The sequence below is a fragment of the Gobio gobio genome, assembly GCF_949357685.1.
Source record: "Gobio gobio genome assembly, chromosome: 14".
NCBI lineage: Eukaryota > Metazoa > Chordata > Actinopteri > Cypriniformes > Gobionidae > Gobio > Gobio gobio.
In genome coordinates, this window is record NC_137107.1 from 29,273,159 (window position 1) to 29,288,695 (window position 15,537).

The following is a 15,537-nucleotide window of genomic DNA, read 5'->3' on the forward strand; positions in this document are numbered from 1 at the left end:
TGCTGAAGCTCAAACGTGCTGCGTAACATGAGAATGAACCTCATAGGTTCTTGCTGAAGCTCAAACGTGCTGCGTGACATGAGAATGAACCTCATAGGTTCTTGCTGAAGCTCAAACGTGCTGCATAACATGAGAATGAACCTCATTGGTTCCTGCAGAAGCTCAAACGTGCTGCGTAACATGAGAATGAACCTCATTGGTTCTTGCTGAAGCTCAAATGTGCTGCGTAACATGAGAATGAACCTCATTGGTTCCTGCAGAAGCGCAAACGTGCTGCGTAACATGAGAATGAACCTCATTGGTTCCTGCAGAAGCGCAAACGTGCTGCGTAACATGAGAATGAACCTCATTGGTTCCTGCAGAAGCTCAAACGTGCTGCGTAACATGAGAATGAACCTCATTGGTTCCTGCAGAAGCTCAAACGTGCTGCGTAACATGAGAATGAACCTCATTGGTTCCTGCAGAAGCTCAAATGTGCTGCGTAACATGAGAATGAACCTCATTGGTTCCTGCAGAAGCTCAAATGTGCTGCGTAACATGAGAATGAATCGCATTGGTTCTTGCTGAAGCTCAAACGTGCTGCGTGACATGAGAATGAACCTCATAGGTTCTTGCTGAAGCTCAAACGTGCTGCGTGACATGAGAATTAACCTCATTGGTTCCTGCAGAAGCTCAAACGTGCTGCGTAACATGAGAATTAACCTCATTGGTTCTTGCAGAAGCTCAAACGTGCTGCGTAACATGAGAATGAACCTCATTGGTTCCTGCAGAAACTCAAACGTGCTGCGTAACATGAGAATGAACCTCATTGGTTCTTGCAGAAGCTCAAACGTGCTGCGTAACATGAGAATTAACCTCATTGGTTCTTGCTGAAGCTCAAACGTGCTGCGTAACATGAGAATGAACCTCATTGGTTCTTGCAGAAGCTCAAACGTGCTGCGTAACATTAGAATGAACCTCATTGGTTCTTGCAGAAGCTCAAACGTGCTGCGTAACATGAGAATGAACCTCATTGGTTCTTGCAGAAGCTCAAACGTGCTGCGTAACATGAGAATTAACCTCATTGGTTCTTGCAGAAGCTCAAACGTGCTGCGTAACATGAGAATTAACCTCATAGGTTCCTGCAGAAGCGCAAACGTGCTGCGTAACATGAGAATGAACCTCATTGGTTCTTGCTGAAGCTCAAACGTGCTGCGTAACATGAGAATGAACCTCATTGGTTCTTGCGGAAGCTCAAACGTGCTGCGTAACATGAGAATGAACCTCATTGGTTCTTGCAGAAGCTCAAACGTGCTGCGTAACATGAGAATGAACCTCATTGGTTCTTGCAGAAGCTCAAACGTGCTGCGTAACATGAGAATGAACCTCATTGGTTCCTGCAGAAGCTCAAACGTGCTGCGTAACATGAGAATGAACCTCATTGGTTCCTGCAGAAGCTCAAACGTGCTGCGTAACATGAGAATGAACCTCATTGGTTCTTGCTGAAGCTCAAACGTGCTGCTAACATGAGAATGAACCTCATTGGTTCTTGCTGAAGCTCAAACGTGCTGCGTAACATGAGAATGAACCTCATTGGTTCCTGCAGAAGCTCAAACGTGCTGCGTAACATGAGAATGAACCTCATTGGTTCTTGCTGAAGCTCAAACGTGCTGCGTAACATGAGAATGAACCTCATTGGTTCTTGCAGAAGCTCAAACGTGCTGCGTAACATGAGAATGAACCTCATTGGTTCTTGCTGAAGCTCAAACGTGCTGCTAACATGAGAATGAACCTCATTGGTTCTTGCTGAAGCTCAAACGTGCTGCTAACATGAGAATGAACCTCATTGGTTCTTGCTGAAGCTCAAACGTGCTGCGTAACATGAGAATGAACCTCATTGGTTCTTGCTGAAGCTCAAACGTGCTGCGTAACATGAGAATGAACCTCATTGGTTCCAGCAGAAGCTCAAACGTGCTGCGTAACATGAGAATGAACCTCATTGGTTCCAGCAGAAGCTCAAACGTGCTGCGTAACATGAGAATGAACCTCATTGGTTCTTGCTGAAGCTCAAACGTGCTGCGTAACATGAGAATGAACCTCATTGGTTCCAGCAGAAGCTCAAACGTGCTGCGTAACATGAGAATGAACCTCATTGGTTCCAGCAGAAGCTCAAACGTGCTGCGTAACATGAGAATTAACCTCATAGGTTCCTGCAGAAGCTGAAACGTGCTGCGTAACATGAGAATGAACCTCATTGGTTCTTGCAGAAGCTCAAACGTGCTGCGTAACATGAGAATGAACCTCATTGGTTCTTGCAGAAGCTCAAACGTGCTGCGTAACATGAGAATGAACTTCATTGGTTCCTGCAGAAGCTCAAACGTGCTGCGTAACATGAGAATGAACCTCATGGTTCCTGCAGAAGCTCAAACGTGCTGCGTATCATGAGAATGAACCTCATTGGTTCCTGCAGAAGCTCAAACGTGCTGCGTAACATGAGAATGAACCTCATTGGTTCTTGCAGAAGCTCAAACGTGCTGCAGCTGTCAATAGAGGGACAGAAATCTCTCAGATTTCATTAAAAACATCTTAATTTGTGTTCTGAAGATGAACGAATTCTTACGGGTTTGGAATAGCATGAGGGTGAGTAATTAATGACAGATTTTTAATTTTTGGTTGAACTATCCCTTTAAATGGATTATTTGACTTCTGGGTACACTTTAAAACTGACACTTAATATGTATCAAATACAAATCACACATCTGTAAAGCATGTTCAGAGTTATTAACCAGTGTTACCACAGTTACTTTGAAAAAGTAATCTGATTACTGATTGCTGATTACTCATTTAAAAAGTAACTTAGTTACTTTACAGATTACTTGATTTTAAAAGTAACTAAATTAGATTACAAGTTACTTTATTAATTCAATTAAGCAGCTGCCGACAACACCCCTGCCGCCTCAACATAAAAATGACAACCGTTTTTGCCAACACTGACTTTATTGGAAGTGCATTTTTAACAGTAACGTTAACAATGTATCTCCTGACATTTTAAGTTGAAATAAAAAAATATTTCCTGAAAAAAAAAACATGTTTTAATAAAAAATTTAATAAAGTCTTTCTTGACTACACTTAATTACATAAATACATAAATACTCTCCCCGAGACGCAAGAAGGAAGCGGAAATATATATTTTTACTAAGGAAAATGACAAAAATAGTAACGCACAGTCCCTTGTATAAATTACTTTAATCTGATTACTGGTTTGGAAATAGTAACGTGTTACTGGCATCACTATTATTTACCTATGTTTGAGTTCAATCTCCTGCTTCAATTCTCTCACATAATAAAAAGCAGTCCAAATTAGTGTTGTTATTGTTAACTAAAATTATTAAAAGTTATTTTCAGTAATTGAAATAAAGCTGAAATAAAATTATAATAACCAAAATAATTAAAAGTTGGAGTCCTACTAAAACTAGAACTGAAATAAAAATAGAGCTATATTGAAATACAAAAAAATACATAAATAAATAAATTAAAAATGCAAACGCACATAACAAAATAACTAAAATGGAAAATAAAGATAAACTTGTCAAATGAAAACTGAAATATAGTATATACAATTTTCACATTATGCACTTTATCTGTATTCACAGAATACCCGGATGACCTTACATTAGCCATTTTACATTTACAAATCCAAAATGAAAACAAAATTATAAAATCTAAATTAATAATCTAAATATTAAATGAAAAACTAAAACTGAAGTAAATTAAAGTTATATAGAAATATTAAAAATAATAAAAATATCAAAACTCATTACAAAATTACTCAAATGAAAACTGAAATATCAAAATAAAAGGAATTAAAAATATAAGTATTACATATATATAATAGTATAGGCTATCTATAATCAGAAAACAGCACTCGCACAGATAAAAAGACGGGTTATTCTGAGTTGAATCGCACGGGGGCAGTAACGTGCAAGATATCGCGAGCACTGTCAGGACTCTCGTTCATCCTCAGAAAGGTTCGTTTTGGAGAAAACAGCCATGGTTGAGATGCGATAGCATGAATGATGTTGTGCTTCAAACAATGAATTCTAAATAAGTAACCTACCTAATGCGTAACATTAATTATTTATAAGACATACCCGCGAAACTTTAACACTTTATAAAATATGTCAAATCAGCTGAAAAAACATCTTAAACAAGCAAGGCTGATTTGCTAGTCTTACCCATAGGGTCTTACCTCGTCTTCCAGGCTGGCCTGACTGATCTGTTGACTAGTTTTAGATGGGATTTGGGCACTTTCAACTGGTCAGACTGAGAGACCATCTTAGCTAGGAGGAAAATGAAAAATCCCCAAAATGAAAATCCTGTCATCATTTACTCACAAGTTGTTCCAAACCTGTAGCCTATGTATTTCTTTCTTCTGCTGAACACAAAAGAAGATATTTAGAAGAATGTGGGTAACCAAGTAATTGATGTAGGCTACCCCATTGACTTCCATAGTATTGAAAAAAATTATGTCAGAATTTTTTTTTTTTTTTTGGGGTGAGGTATACCTTTAATCCAGCTAGGTATAAGGCTGGTTTAATGTGTTTTTCAGTAGAAGACACATTTTGATACAATATTTAGTTGCACGGCCAGAGATTGTGCAAATTTATGATGCAAAAAGTGCCTCTTATCTGAGACTACAATGCCTGTGTGATGACAAAAGGTGTTCAGTCTTCTCATAAACACAGGTTATGGATTAGACAGGACTATTATTTACCCACTCATAACAGTCAAGGCCTAATGCGACATGACAGCCAATCTGACATCAGACACACTCTGTCACATGCAAGTTCCTGTTTCCCCAACACGTGCCTGATTGTGGAGCGGGCCAGTGACAGCGTTTAGCATAATGTCCAAACATCTCATGACAGGGGTGTCGAGAGGCATTAAGAGACCTTTTAGCATGATAAATAATAGGAGCTCAAACCGAGACCAGGCATTACCATTAACCAATACAACAATCACAAAACACAAATCAATCCATAAAATTTTCCATAAGATTTCGCATCAGGATGCACATTACTTTATGATGATCATTTTAAAATGTCTTTACGCCAAGCATGCAATAGTAGAGTGCTACAATACTTCTAGTATGCATTGCAGTGATTCCATTTCAACGACCGTCTGGTTTCATTGCCTGTGTTTATAACAGGATACCACTGCACTCATACTGCATACTAGTTGCTTAAAATAACTGAAGCAGTAAGCAGTGTAACTTTATTTAATTTAATTTAACTATACATGTTCTAAAAGTACCATACTGCTTGCTGGAGTATCGAATACACTGTTCACTTTATGTAAATGTTCTGTTTTCACAGAATACCCAGATGAACTAAACATTTGCCAATATTGGATTAAAAATGCAAAATAATATTTTTCTTTTGTTTCCGAAATGACCGAAGAAAATATATAAAAATGTCAATATGTTATTTTAAACATCTTATGTGTGTATGAAATGTCATACCCTTTACGTATGCATTACAATACTTATACAAAATGTAGTATGCAGTAGACAATGAATTCCATTCCAAATGTGCATTGCACAAAATTTGGTCAGGTGACCTTAAAAATGTGCTTCGCGTGGTAACATTAATTGGTTTAATTAAAGTTAAAACATTATTAACTGAATAAGACACCAACAAAATGAGTTGTGTAAGCGTCAGATCAGGTAGAAGTAGTTCCTTAACGTATTATCAAATAGGGATGGACGTATCGATATGAAGTATCGATATATCGATACTGATGTGAGCATCGAAAAGTATCGGTACTCAAATAAAAATATCGAAACGCAGCTCTGAACAATACTCATCAGAAGACAAAAAACATATGTTTGAGTTATTTCACAAATAGAAATTGTAGCCTACATAGAGCAATTACTCTTTAAATGTAATGTTAAAAGCTGATATTGATCATGTTCTATACTGTAACTAATGTTAATATAAATCTTGTCAGAATAAAAAGGTTGCATTTTATGAGAGCAACTTCCTGTCACTGGCAGTCCCTTATGAAAATTTAAAAAAAATGTACTACAGTGACCATAGTTCAACTAGTGTTTGTAGATTTCCATGGTTACCACTACAAGTAAACATATTTTAACCATGTGTAAACAAAAATATGATATAAGTTGCAATTAAGGCATATTGAATGTTAAAATTCCTTTCAAATGTAATGTTAAGTGGGTATCTTTACCCATTTTACTCTTAGTGATTTTAATAATTTAATACATTTAATAATATAAAAGTTCAGTTTAGAAGTATCGTATCGGTATCGGTGATACTGGCCTTATAAGTAATGTTATCAGTATCGTATCGAAAACAAAATAAGTGTTAAAATAAACTATTAACAAATGCTCATTTTCACTGTTGACTTCATAGCGACCGTCACGCACACAAATCATAAGTAGGAACGTACGCACAACACCTAATAAATAGAGTGGTGCAGGTATGACATCACTTTGTAGGCCAAAAACGTGGAAGCGAGTTAACATTTTAGCACTTCCGGTTCCCTCGTCCCAAAGTCAATGTTTTTTTTTTCAATGGGATTTTGGTTAAATGGCTGAAATAAGGTCTGTGGTGAACAAGCTCAAGACACTTTCACGTTTTATTCAACGACTTAAAATACAAAGAGATATCGGAAGCTTAGTGATGGTGACATTGAAGTCAAGGGACCGTGGTGTAGTCCGTTTATAGCCTACCTTTAGCTATTTACTTCTGGCGACTGCATTTAGGCTTCAAAATGAATAAAAGTTGTGTTGATCTGTGAGAATTATCTTGATGGACAAAACGTGCAAGTATCATAAACTTTTGTTGATCACAGAGCTTGTTTTTTGTGATAATCCAAAAAGCCAATGGGAAAATCCTATTGGGTTTTTATCGAGGGAACCAGTGCGATGCTAACTGCTAACCTACAAAGTGACGTCATTCCTGCACCACTCTATAGAGGGCGCTTTGGAAGGTTTTTTTCACTAATAAGAACAGAGGGCGGTTTGGATCCCTGCAAGCTCCACATTTAGGTGACACTCGCAGCTTTTATCCTATACGTGACCTTGAGGGTTTGATAACGGTAGCTCGTTGTTAAAATGTCAGCGCTGCATGCATCTGAGAACGCTAGCTGAATTGGTCCTAGTATAAACAACACCTATACTTCAAATAGTAAATTAACAAACCGGCATGAAATGTGGGCTCAACACTTTCTGCTCGCTGAGGTGTACATTTGAGATGGTCCTGGATGACATACTCCTCAAGGTCATTAGCGTGTGCTAACATATGTACCAACATCTGTTAAAGGAGGGCATTTAGGTTTTCAGAGCCAACCGCTGTTTTCCTGCAATATTTATTTGTATTCCCATCATGCGCCACTTTGCCCTTTCTGCAAGGATTTCTGTAGGGGAAGAAAATCACACTATTTACATTAATATCATACTTTGTGTCCGTTTCTCCAAACAAGGTCATTTTTACCCTCTGCTCTACAAAAGACAAGTGAACTTCAGGGCACTTGCACGGGTGAATACTCAAATAACATTTCTAATAGATTCTGTCCCTGAAAAATAATTGAATATCTTTTTGGTCATGCATAGTCACGACCACATGCATTAAGTTTTTAATGAATGCTCTCTGCGTGTATCTTAACTACCTATAATGCCTCTCAAAGAAACAATTACTGTCATTAAGTACTTTGGTATAAAAGTTGTTGTTTTCTCCCTGTCAAATTGCATCTGTTCCAGTGTCACTGGATCCAACTCTCTTGACCCTGGCATGCTTAGTGACTAGAGTACAGATATATAACTCAGAGCATACATCACCAATGTATCACATATCATATTTATGGGCAATACCAACAATTGTGCTATATTGGCTTGTTTATATACATGGATTTTCACTATATATTGATGATTTTACACACATATTTTCAGTTAAATGTTTGAAGAGAATATTACTGAGGAAGTTAGTTAAAGTCAAGTCTGTGGAACATATTTTGAGAATTTTTTGCCCCCATAATACAATAACCAAGATAACATTCTTGACATTATCTTATTTTGTTATCCACTTAAATGAAGTCATACAGGGTTGGAATGTGAAATTTGACAGAATTTAGTTAGATCCTGTGCTAAGAGTTCACTGGCTAAGTGCTCACGTACTTACATTAAGCACAAAGGAAGATATTTGGAGGAATGTTTGTAACCAAGCAGATCTCGGCCCTCATTGACTACTATAGTAGGAAAAAAATACTATGGTAGTCAATGGGGGCCAAGATGTGCTTGGTTACAAACATTCCTCCAAATATCTTCCTTTGTGTACAGCAGAACAAAGAAATTCACACAGGTTTGGTACAACTCGAGGGTGAGTAAATGATGACAACATTTTCATATTTGGGTGAACTATCCCTGTCTGGATTGGATCTTGTAGAGTCCAGTCTCTGTTTGAGCTAGATGTTTTTTGTTCTTGGGACCCAAATAAAGACACAGAGGTGAAATTTCATGTCCATTGATATTTTACTAAAAAATGATCAAAATAAATATTTACAATTTTAACATATTAACCTAGTAAGGACACCACTTTCATCACAGCTTTAGAAACCATGGGGAAAAAAACCTAATGCCAGTCTCCAGACACACTGAACTTCAATATGCATCAGGATCATTGTGTGTGTGTGTGTGTGTGTGTGTGTGTGTGTTTGAGACAGAATGAGAGTAGAAGGCAGAGAGGAAAAAGAGGGAGAAATACAACGAGAGACAAACATTGTGTGCTTGAGTAAAAGTACATGTGTGTTTATCGAGACGAGGTGTTGTTGGAACAGGAGGAACCATAAATTGCACTTTGAGATCAAATGCAAGTTGAACAGAACTGGGCAGAGAAAGATTGATCCGTTTTCCACGATGGTGTCCTGAAGCTTTGAAATTGTCCTTTCGTCCAGACGTCCATTGCTACAGTTTCTGGAGAACATGCTAAAGGCCTGAATGAGGTTACACAGTGTTTTTCATAAAAAAGGCCAAAGCTGAACTCTGACAATGGCTCTCACGATACAAACAGTGTCTTCAGAGGCGGTCAGTAGAAAGAACGCTTTCTATTCTATTTCTATACACATTTGCGCAATTATTGGTTTCTTGTCCAATTTAATTTCTTTATATCATTCATAAAGACGCCTGCTCTAAAATGAATGGACAAACATTTAATTACTTCTCAGTATTTCCATTTTTTTTCTTCAGTAATCACATAAAATCAAAAATAAAGTATGCTTTTGTGGAAAAAAATAAAACAGTCTAGAGGGTACCATGGTCTACGACTGCACAGTGATTATGCAGGGCATGGCTTGGGAAAGAGCAGCGGCTGAGATGCACTGAGAGTGTGTGCCACATTCCCGAGAATCATGGGCGCATAGGTCACTGGCACTGATAACATGCCCATGTTATTAAATCCATAAAAGTTCATGTACATCTACATATATCAAATCATCTTTTTAATGTTTTCTAACCATTATTGCGATGACTCCTTTGTCTAAAGATGGTTTAAAAAGAGAATTACACCCTGTCCACTACAGAATCGGCTATTTACAAATTCATTAAAAAGCAAGCGAGTTGTACAGTCTTCTATTTACAAAACGATGTAAATAATTTATTTTAGTTATGATTTTATAGAATATATATATATATGAACTCTTCTTCACAGTTTATTTAATAAGTATTCATTAATACCATATCCATGTTAATAATACCCTCTTGGGCAAACAAATGCCCATTTTTAACTACGTTAAGATGTCGAGTTGCTGTGTTTCGGTTTGGCGAGGGTTATGGCAGAGTGTTAGAACGAGCAGCTCATTTTTTTTACCGCCAAACAGGCTATCAAGATTCAGTTGAGTTCGCTGTTCTCTTTCTTCCCACCTGCTTCACCCTCAAAGGCAGCACGAGTTCTTTGAATGTACATGACGGAAACGCAGAAGTCTGTGCGATAACCATCCTTCATAGAGTATAGTATCTTGCGGTGGCACCTCGGCACCTTGCGAAATCTACCTTGTCAGGTGGCGTCATTTCTGTAGGGTCGGTTTTCTGATGTCTGTTTTGCGGTCTTGTGGAGTTTAAGGCACTTGAATGTTTTTGGTATTCACGGCAAGTCGGACGACACCAGAGCCAGTCCGGAGCTCTGCCGCAGAGACGGGCCGGAGTGGACAGCCTTCGGGCAGTCGGGAGTCAGGACGCGCCCGTTCTCGCCCACGCTCCCCGTAATGGACAGGCGCGCCTTGTTCCGCATGGCTTCGGTGAAGGTGAGCTGCGTCCGGGGAGAAAAGACAAACGGGGACAGGGAGAACGGAAGTCAGCTGTGTGCATTTAAGAGCCAGAGCACTATTATTTGAATGAGTGCACATTATCAGCAAGCACATACAAAACACCAGATTATGACACAGTTCAGCGATGAAGCATCTCAAATACATCTGGCATAGTCCTTTGGAGCTAAAAATTACTTGAAATTGACAACTAGGGGGTTTTCAAGACTATGCCTGGAGTGAAATGATCGTCTTAAGCTTTGTTTAACTATTCTTCCCTCTATAAGAGAGGTTACCGCACTGGCGTGTGATTACAAACATGTCCAGGGACCTCGGTCTTCAGCATGCACAGATTATGTGAATGCAGGTCTCCGACTCGGAGTACACGTGGAGGAGACAGAACAAGGACGTCACAAACACAAGAAGCTTTACCACGGGCTCACATACGGCAAGCTACGGCAGCGAAAACAGAGGAACTCCACTTACGACTGCCGGGCACCTACGTACATCTGACCTCCTACATCTCTACTCCTTCAGTGGCGTAGACGTTGTAACCCTCTCTATATGTGGCTAAACTCTGAGTGCTGTGGGTGGGACTGGGGCCTGGGGAGGGATGGGGGCTGGGGAGGGGGACAGGACTGGGGAGAGGAGAGGAAGAGGGGCGACGTTCAGACTGTTCCACCTTCATTCTCTTGGCTTCGTTTCGGGACTTGTAGCAGAACTCGATGAGGGCCACCAGCATGGCCAGGCCCAGGCCCCCGACCAGAATGTAGAAGACCCCAGCCACATTACTGAGGCTGAGGGCCTGTGAGCTCTTGTCCTGGATGCGAGAGGAAGGAAAGGAACAGGAAGACAGGAAGTTAACGGGGCAGGAGCGGAGCGCACGTACACACACACACACACACACACACACATTCAGAGCACTAGTCTACGAATCTACTCGCTACCAAACACATTCACACACATTTACAGTGTACAGACAAATCAATTCATATCCTCCCAATCAACCTTTCGCTTGCAGGCTAATCTGAAAAGCTGATGTTTTTTTTTTTGTGGCGAATTCTATAGACAGGCATCAGTGCTTTGACAGCAATTTAAAGGGTAACAATTAGTATGTAATTACAGGAGATGTTTTTCATTTTTACTTTTGGCTGAGCTCTCAAATGGATCGCTAGCTCCATGTGCGATTACACACTGCGGGTTCTCCGAAACAGGATTTAACTCCTCGCTGTGTTCTAGCTTATCTCCACAGGTGTCGCATTTCTCGCTTCACAAAAGTCAGGCTTGCTTGGTTTGTCATGCAAAAAGAAATCAATGGTACGCTCAGCTAAATAAACTTGGGACACCCAGTCACTTCCATTCCTCTCAGGTACTAGGTATGTTACTGAAAACAAAGATTTAGTGTGGAGAAGCAGGGCATGCTGGAACTATCTTACTTGGTGCACATCTGAAATCTCCCTACAGATGAGCATGCGCTAGATACTGGTGACTTTCTACCTCACTGAGCATTAGACAACAGTGATGGTCCCAGACTGACCTTACTTCCCGAGTCCTTGGGTCCACACTCGCCCTTATCGTACCACCATTTGTTTTTCAGCTTGTCTAAGATGCCTGATTCGCTCAGTTTCAAAACGGCAAGGTTTACGGGGGTTCTTCAACCGCGCAGAGGAATGTAACACAAATAACATAAATAACATCATAGGACATGTTATTTTATGTTATTCACTCATAACAGCTGACACAGCAGTTGCACTGGCAAAGTGACCGAGCCAATGGTCCCGTTGTAGTACATGTCTCTGTGCTCCTTTTAGGGGAACAGTGTTTTAGGGCCTGGCACTGGAGCCACAGACATATGAACGGGACCTTGCTCCATCGCTTTAGGTAACGGGCGCATACTGCCACGGCCTTCTTCTCAATCAACACTGGAGGCAATTACTGTTAAACCACAATTATTGGAATATACCACGGGCACCAACCTTTCTGTATCCCTCTAACCAAGGTCATCATTATAGATATGACTGTTTGGTTTCATTTCAATTTGGATATAATTACAATCAGTTTTAGTCGTGCATATTAAATCAGTTTTATTTTGTTCAACTGCCTCCGCCTTTAGATCATGTCTTCAATACATAATCATAATGCGACACTGCAGCACCTGCAAAGACAATGAATGTTCTCTGCATTCCTATAAAAAATGCAGTTAATGCGCCTCAGGAGGAGAATAACAGCAACTGAAGAAACTGGATGTAAAAAGACACAACTACTTCAAAAGGAGAAAATGTTTCCTTGACAGGAAACATGATGAATGACACAAGATCGACGAGGGAATCTGTGCCCAGTATCCACAGCGAATATTTGTGCTCTGACAGTAATTGCGTTCCTCTCTCTCTCTTTCTCTTCAGGCTAAATAGGGTCAGGATGAAGGTCAGCTATGCGTTTGCGCCCCGGCAGATGCTCCCGTTACAGAGGAAACTGTTTACCCGCGTTGGTTGACATAGTGGCTAACCTTCTCACCACCTCCTCCGCTGCCACACTCTCCTTTGTCGTACCACCACTTGTTTTTCAATTTGTCCAACAGGCCTTGTTCATTCAGTTTTAAAACTGCCAGGTTAACTGCACTTCTTGAAACGATAAAACATAGTTTGTCAGTAGCAGCAGTTTGTCATAGTTGAGCAGAATCCAATCAGATTAAATAAAGGAAGAAAGAAAGGGGTGGAAAGCTCTATAGATTAGTCGCCCGTCCCCACCCCACTTCCCCTTAGAAAACACAGAACCACGGAGGACAAACCTCTCTTTCCCTGTTTTCATGTTAATTCACACCAGCCTTATTTGTCTACCCATAACACACACCTCCAGATGGAGGAATGGAAAAATCAATATCTGATGACCGCTTTAAACCCCCCTCCCCAACCCAAGCTATAGCCTTATTTCCCATCCTCACTCGACCGCTTTACAATGTCCTCAATATTGCGGTGAGATGCGCAGAGGGACCTCACCATATTGAATGCCTGTTACTTTCCTTATATGCTGCTTACAGACAGTTTAAATGAGCACTGAGGGTTTAAGCCTCTGAAAGTGCTGAATGAGTTTGATCCTATTCCCCAAACCCCTGCATTCCCACCTTTGGCTCAGCCACAAGGGAGCTGGCAATGCAATTCTGTTCCTAAATACCAGATAACACCTTTCCCTGCAGTTCTCAGAATGCTTATAGCGTCTGTAGGTAATGTTCTATAAATATAAGCAGAGCCTATTAATTAATGTCATTCTAAGAACTTGCTGTCACATACAATGTGGTCCAAAAGTATAAAAGACCAGTGAAAATGCTTTTTTGCATTTTCAAATTGAATACTTGCATTGTAAATTACGATCTTTGAGGAACAGCATCTTGTGCTTAAATGGAAGCAAGAACTTCAGACCTTTTAACACTTATTTAGGAATAGTACAAATTCTAAAATATTTACTAAATTTAAATATTTCATCATAATAATTCGTTTTAAACGAATAATAATAATTTCAAAATCATAAAACTTTAGGATGATTTGAATAACAACAAAAAAGCAAGCTAACAAACAAACAAACTAGAAATGAAGCATAATCTAAAATATTTATCAAATTAAACACATTAATAAATACATTACATTTGTTTTAAATGACACAACCCTAAAACATTATCTTTCAATGACAATAAATAAATAAAAATAAATGTGAGCTAGAATCATAATCTTAATTATGATCAAAATAGTCAAAATAATATCAACACATTCATAATAAAATCACCTGTTTTAAACGTTTAAATCCTAAAACGTTATATTTCCATAAATAAATGAATACATTTCTATGATGTGGTCTCAGACTTTTGGACCATTGTATGAGTCTGATCTAGCTAATCTACGATCTAGTTAAGGGTCAAATGTATATGATGGGAATGATTCAAGAGAGGTTTATCCTGAATGCAGTTTATCTGAATGCAACATTAATAAACACGCAGCCCACAGGAACAAAGAACGGGACAGGGAAAGAATGTAGTGAGACATCTGAGCTGAGGAGGGGAAGAGAAAGAAGAGCATTAAGGGCACTGTAGATCTGAAGCCGTGTGAATCTCCTGCACTGGTCTGACATCACAACAGCAGGAGAAAAGCTGCTACGCCATTGGATGCTCTTCCCCCCGGTATCAGGAGAAGAGTCAGACAGACCACGGTAACTCCTCAACAAAATGGCTGATCTTGGGAGCTACCGTCATCTGTAATTGACTCTTCTCCGCCTTTTCTGTACATGCTTCATGCTACTTTAGTGCTTTTTAATGTCTGTACCTCCCAGTCTACGTGGGAAAGAGATTTGGGTAGCGTCAGACTAGGCAGAATATTCACAGGCTTCCAAAATTCACATTCTTTGTTAAACATCCAGACATTTCAGCTCAAAAAGTCAGTGGCATCAACATGCATGCATCAGTTTGAAATTACCTGCTTGAGGCTACATAAAAATAAAAAAAAAATGAGAAAAAATAAAAACAAACACATATAGCGCTAGGTATTCAAGACCATTAACTGCACACAAGAACACATGAAAAAAGCAAAACAAAAGAAGAGAAAAATAGAAATAGGCACGCCAGGGAAGGTGGAATACCATAACAACACGTGACATATTGTTATACTACTCCACCCACCTTAACTGTGAGCCCTTGGGCGTGGCCACCCCGTAGCCTTTGGAGTCCAGGTTGCCTCCCACTTTCATGGTGTCGCAGGGTTTGCGCTGCTCCGTGTACTCGTTCATTGTGGACTCCAGCAGGAAGGCGTACTTCCCTTTGGACTTTCTCACCCGTGCCACGCCCTCTCCCGTGGTCTTCGTGAACACCGTGGGTTCGGCCGACTTCATGTAGCTCCACATTTTCTCATAAACGGCGATCTTTGACCTCTGAAAGTTGGGGTAAAGGTGTAGAATGCCAGTGAAGTGTACAGGGTGCAGATTATTTGTTAGACATTGAATTAAATATTCAGAGGTTCTCAGCCTTGTGGGATCATGGGAGATTTATTTATCTTATTTAACATTTATAAATGAATAAAATCATCTCTGAATTATAAATTATTATAGACTTTACTCAATGTGCCTTTCAAAGGTTTAAGGTCAGTAAGATTGTTTTTAATACTTTTATTCAGCAAGGACGCGTTAAATTGATCAAAAGAGACAGTAAAACATTTATAATATTACAAAATATTTATATTTCTAATAAATGCTGCCCTTGAACTT

At 39.4% G+C, this 15,537-nt stretch overlaps 1 protein-coding gene across 4 annotated transcripts in view; it reads right to left on the reverse strand.

Moving 5' to 3' along the window:
- Positions 1–8,511: 8,511 nt before the first annotated feature.
- gria4b (glutamate receptor, ionotropic, AMPA 4b) overlaps positions 8,512–15,537 on the reverse strand; it is a 121,348-nt gene continuing 114,322 nt past the window's right edge. For 3 of the 4 annotated variants that reach the window (XM_079835700.1, XM_079835703.1, XM_079835702.1), the window contains 4 exons: positions 14,957–15,204; positions 12,800–12,914; positions 10,976–11,113; positions 8,512–10,298 (listed from right to left, as the gene is read on the reverse strand). In XM_079835700.1, coding sequence (XP_079691826.1) covers positions 10,134–10,298; positions 10,976–11,113; positions 12,800–12,914; positions 14,957–15,204 — 666 coding nt within the window. In that variant the 3' untranslated portion in view covers positions 8,512–10,133. Of the gene's footprint in view, positions 10,299–10,975; positions 11,114–11,830; positions 11,946–12,799; positions 12,915–14,956; positions 15,205–15,537 lie in introns of all 4 variants that reach the window. The other variant, XM_079835701.1, reaches the window with a different exon arrangement.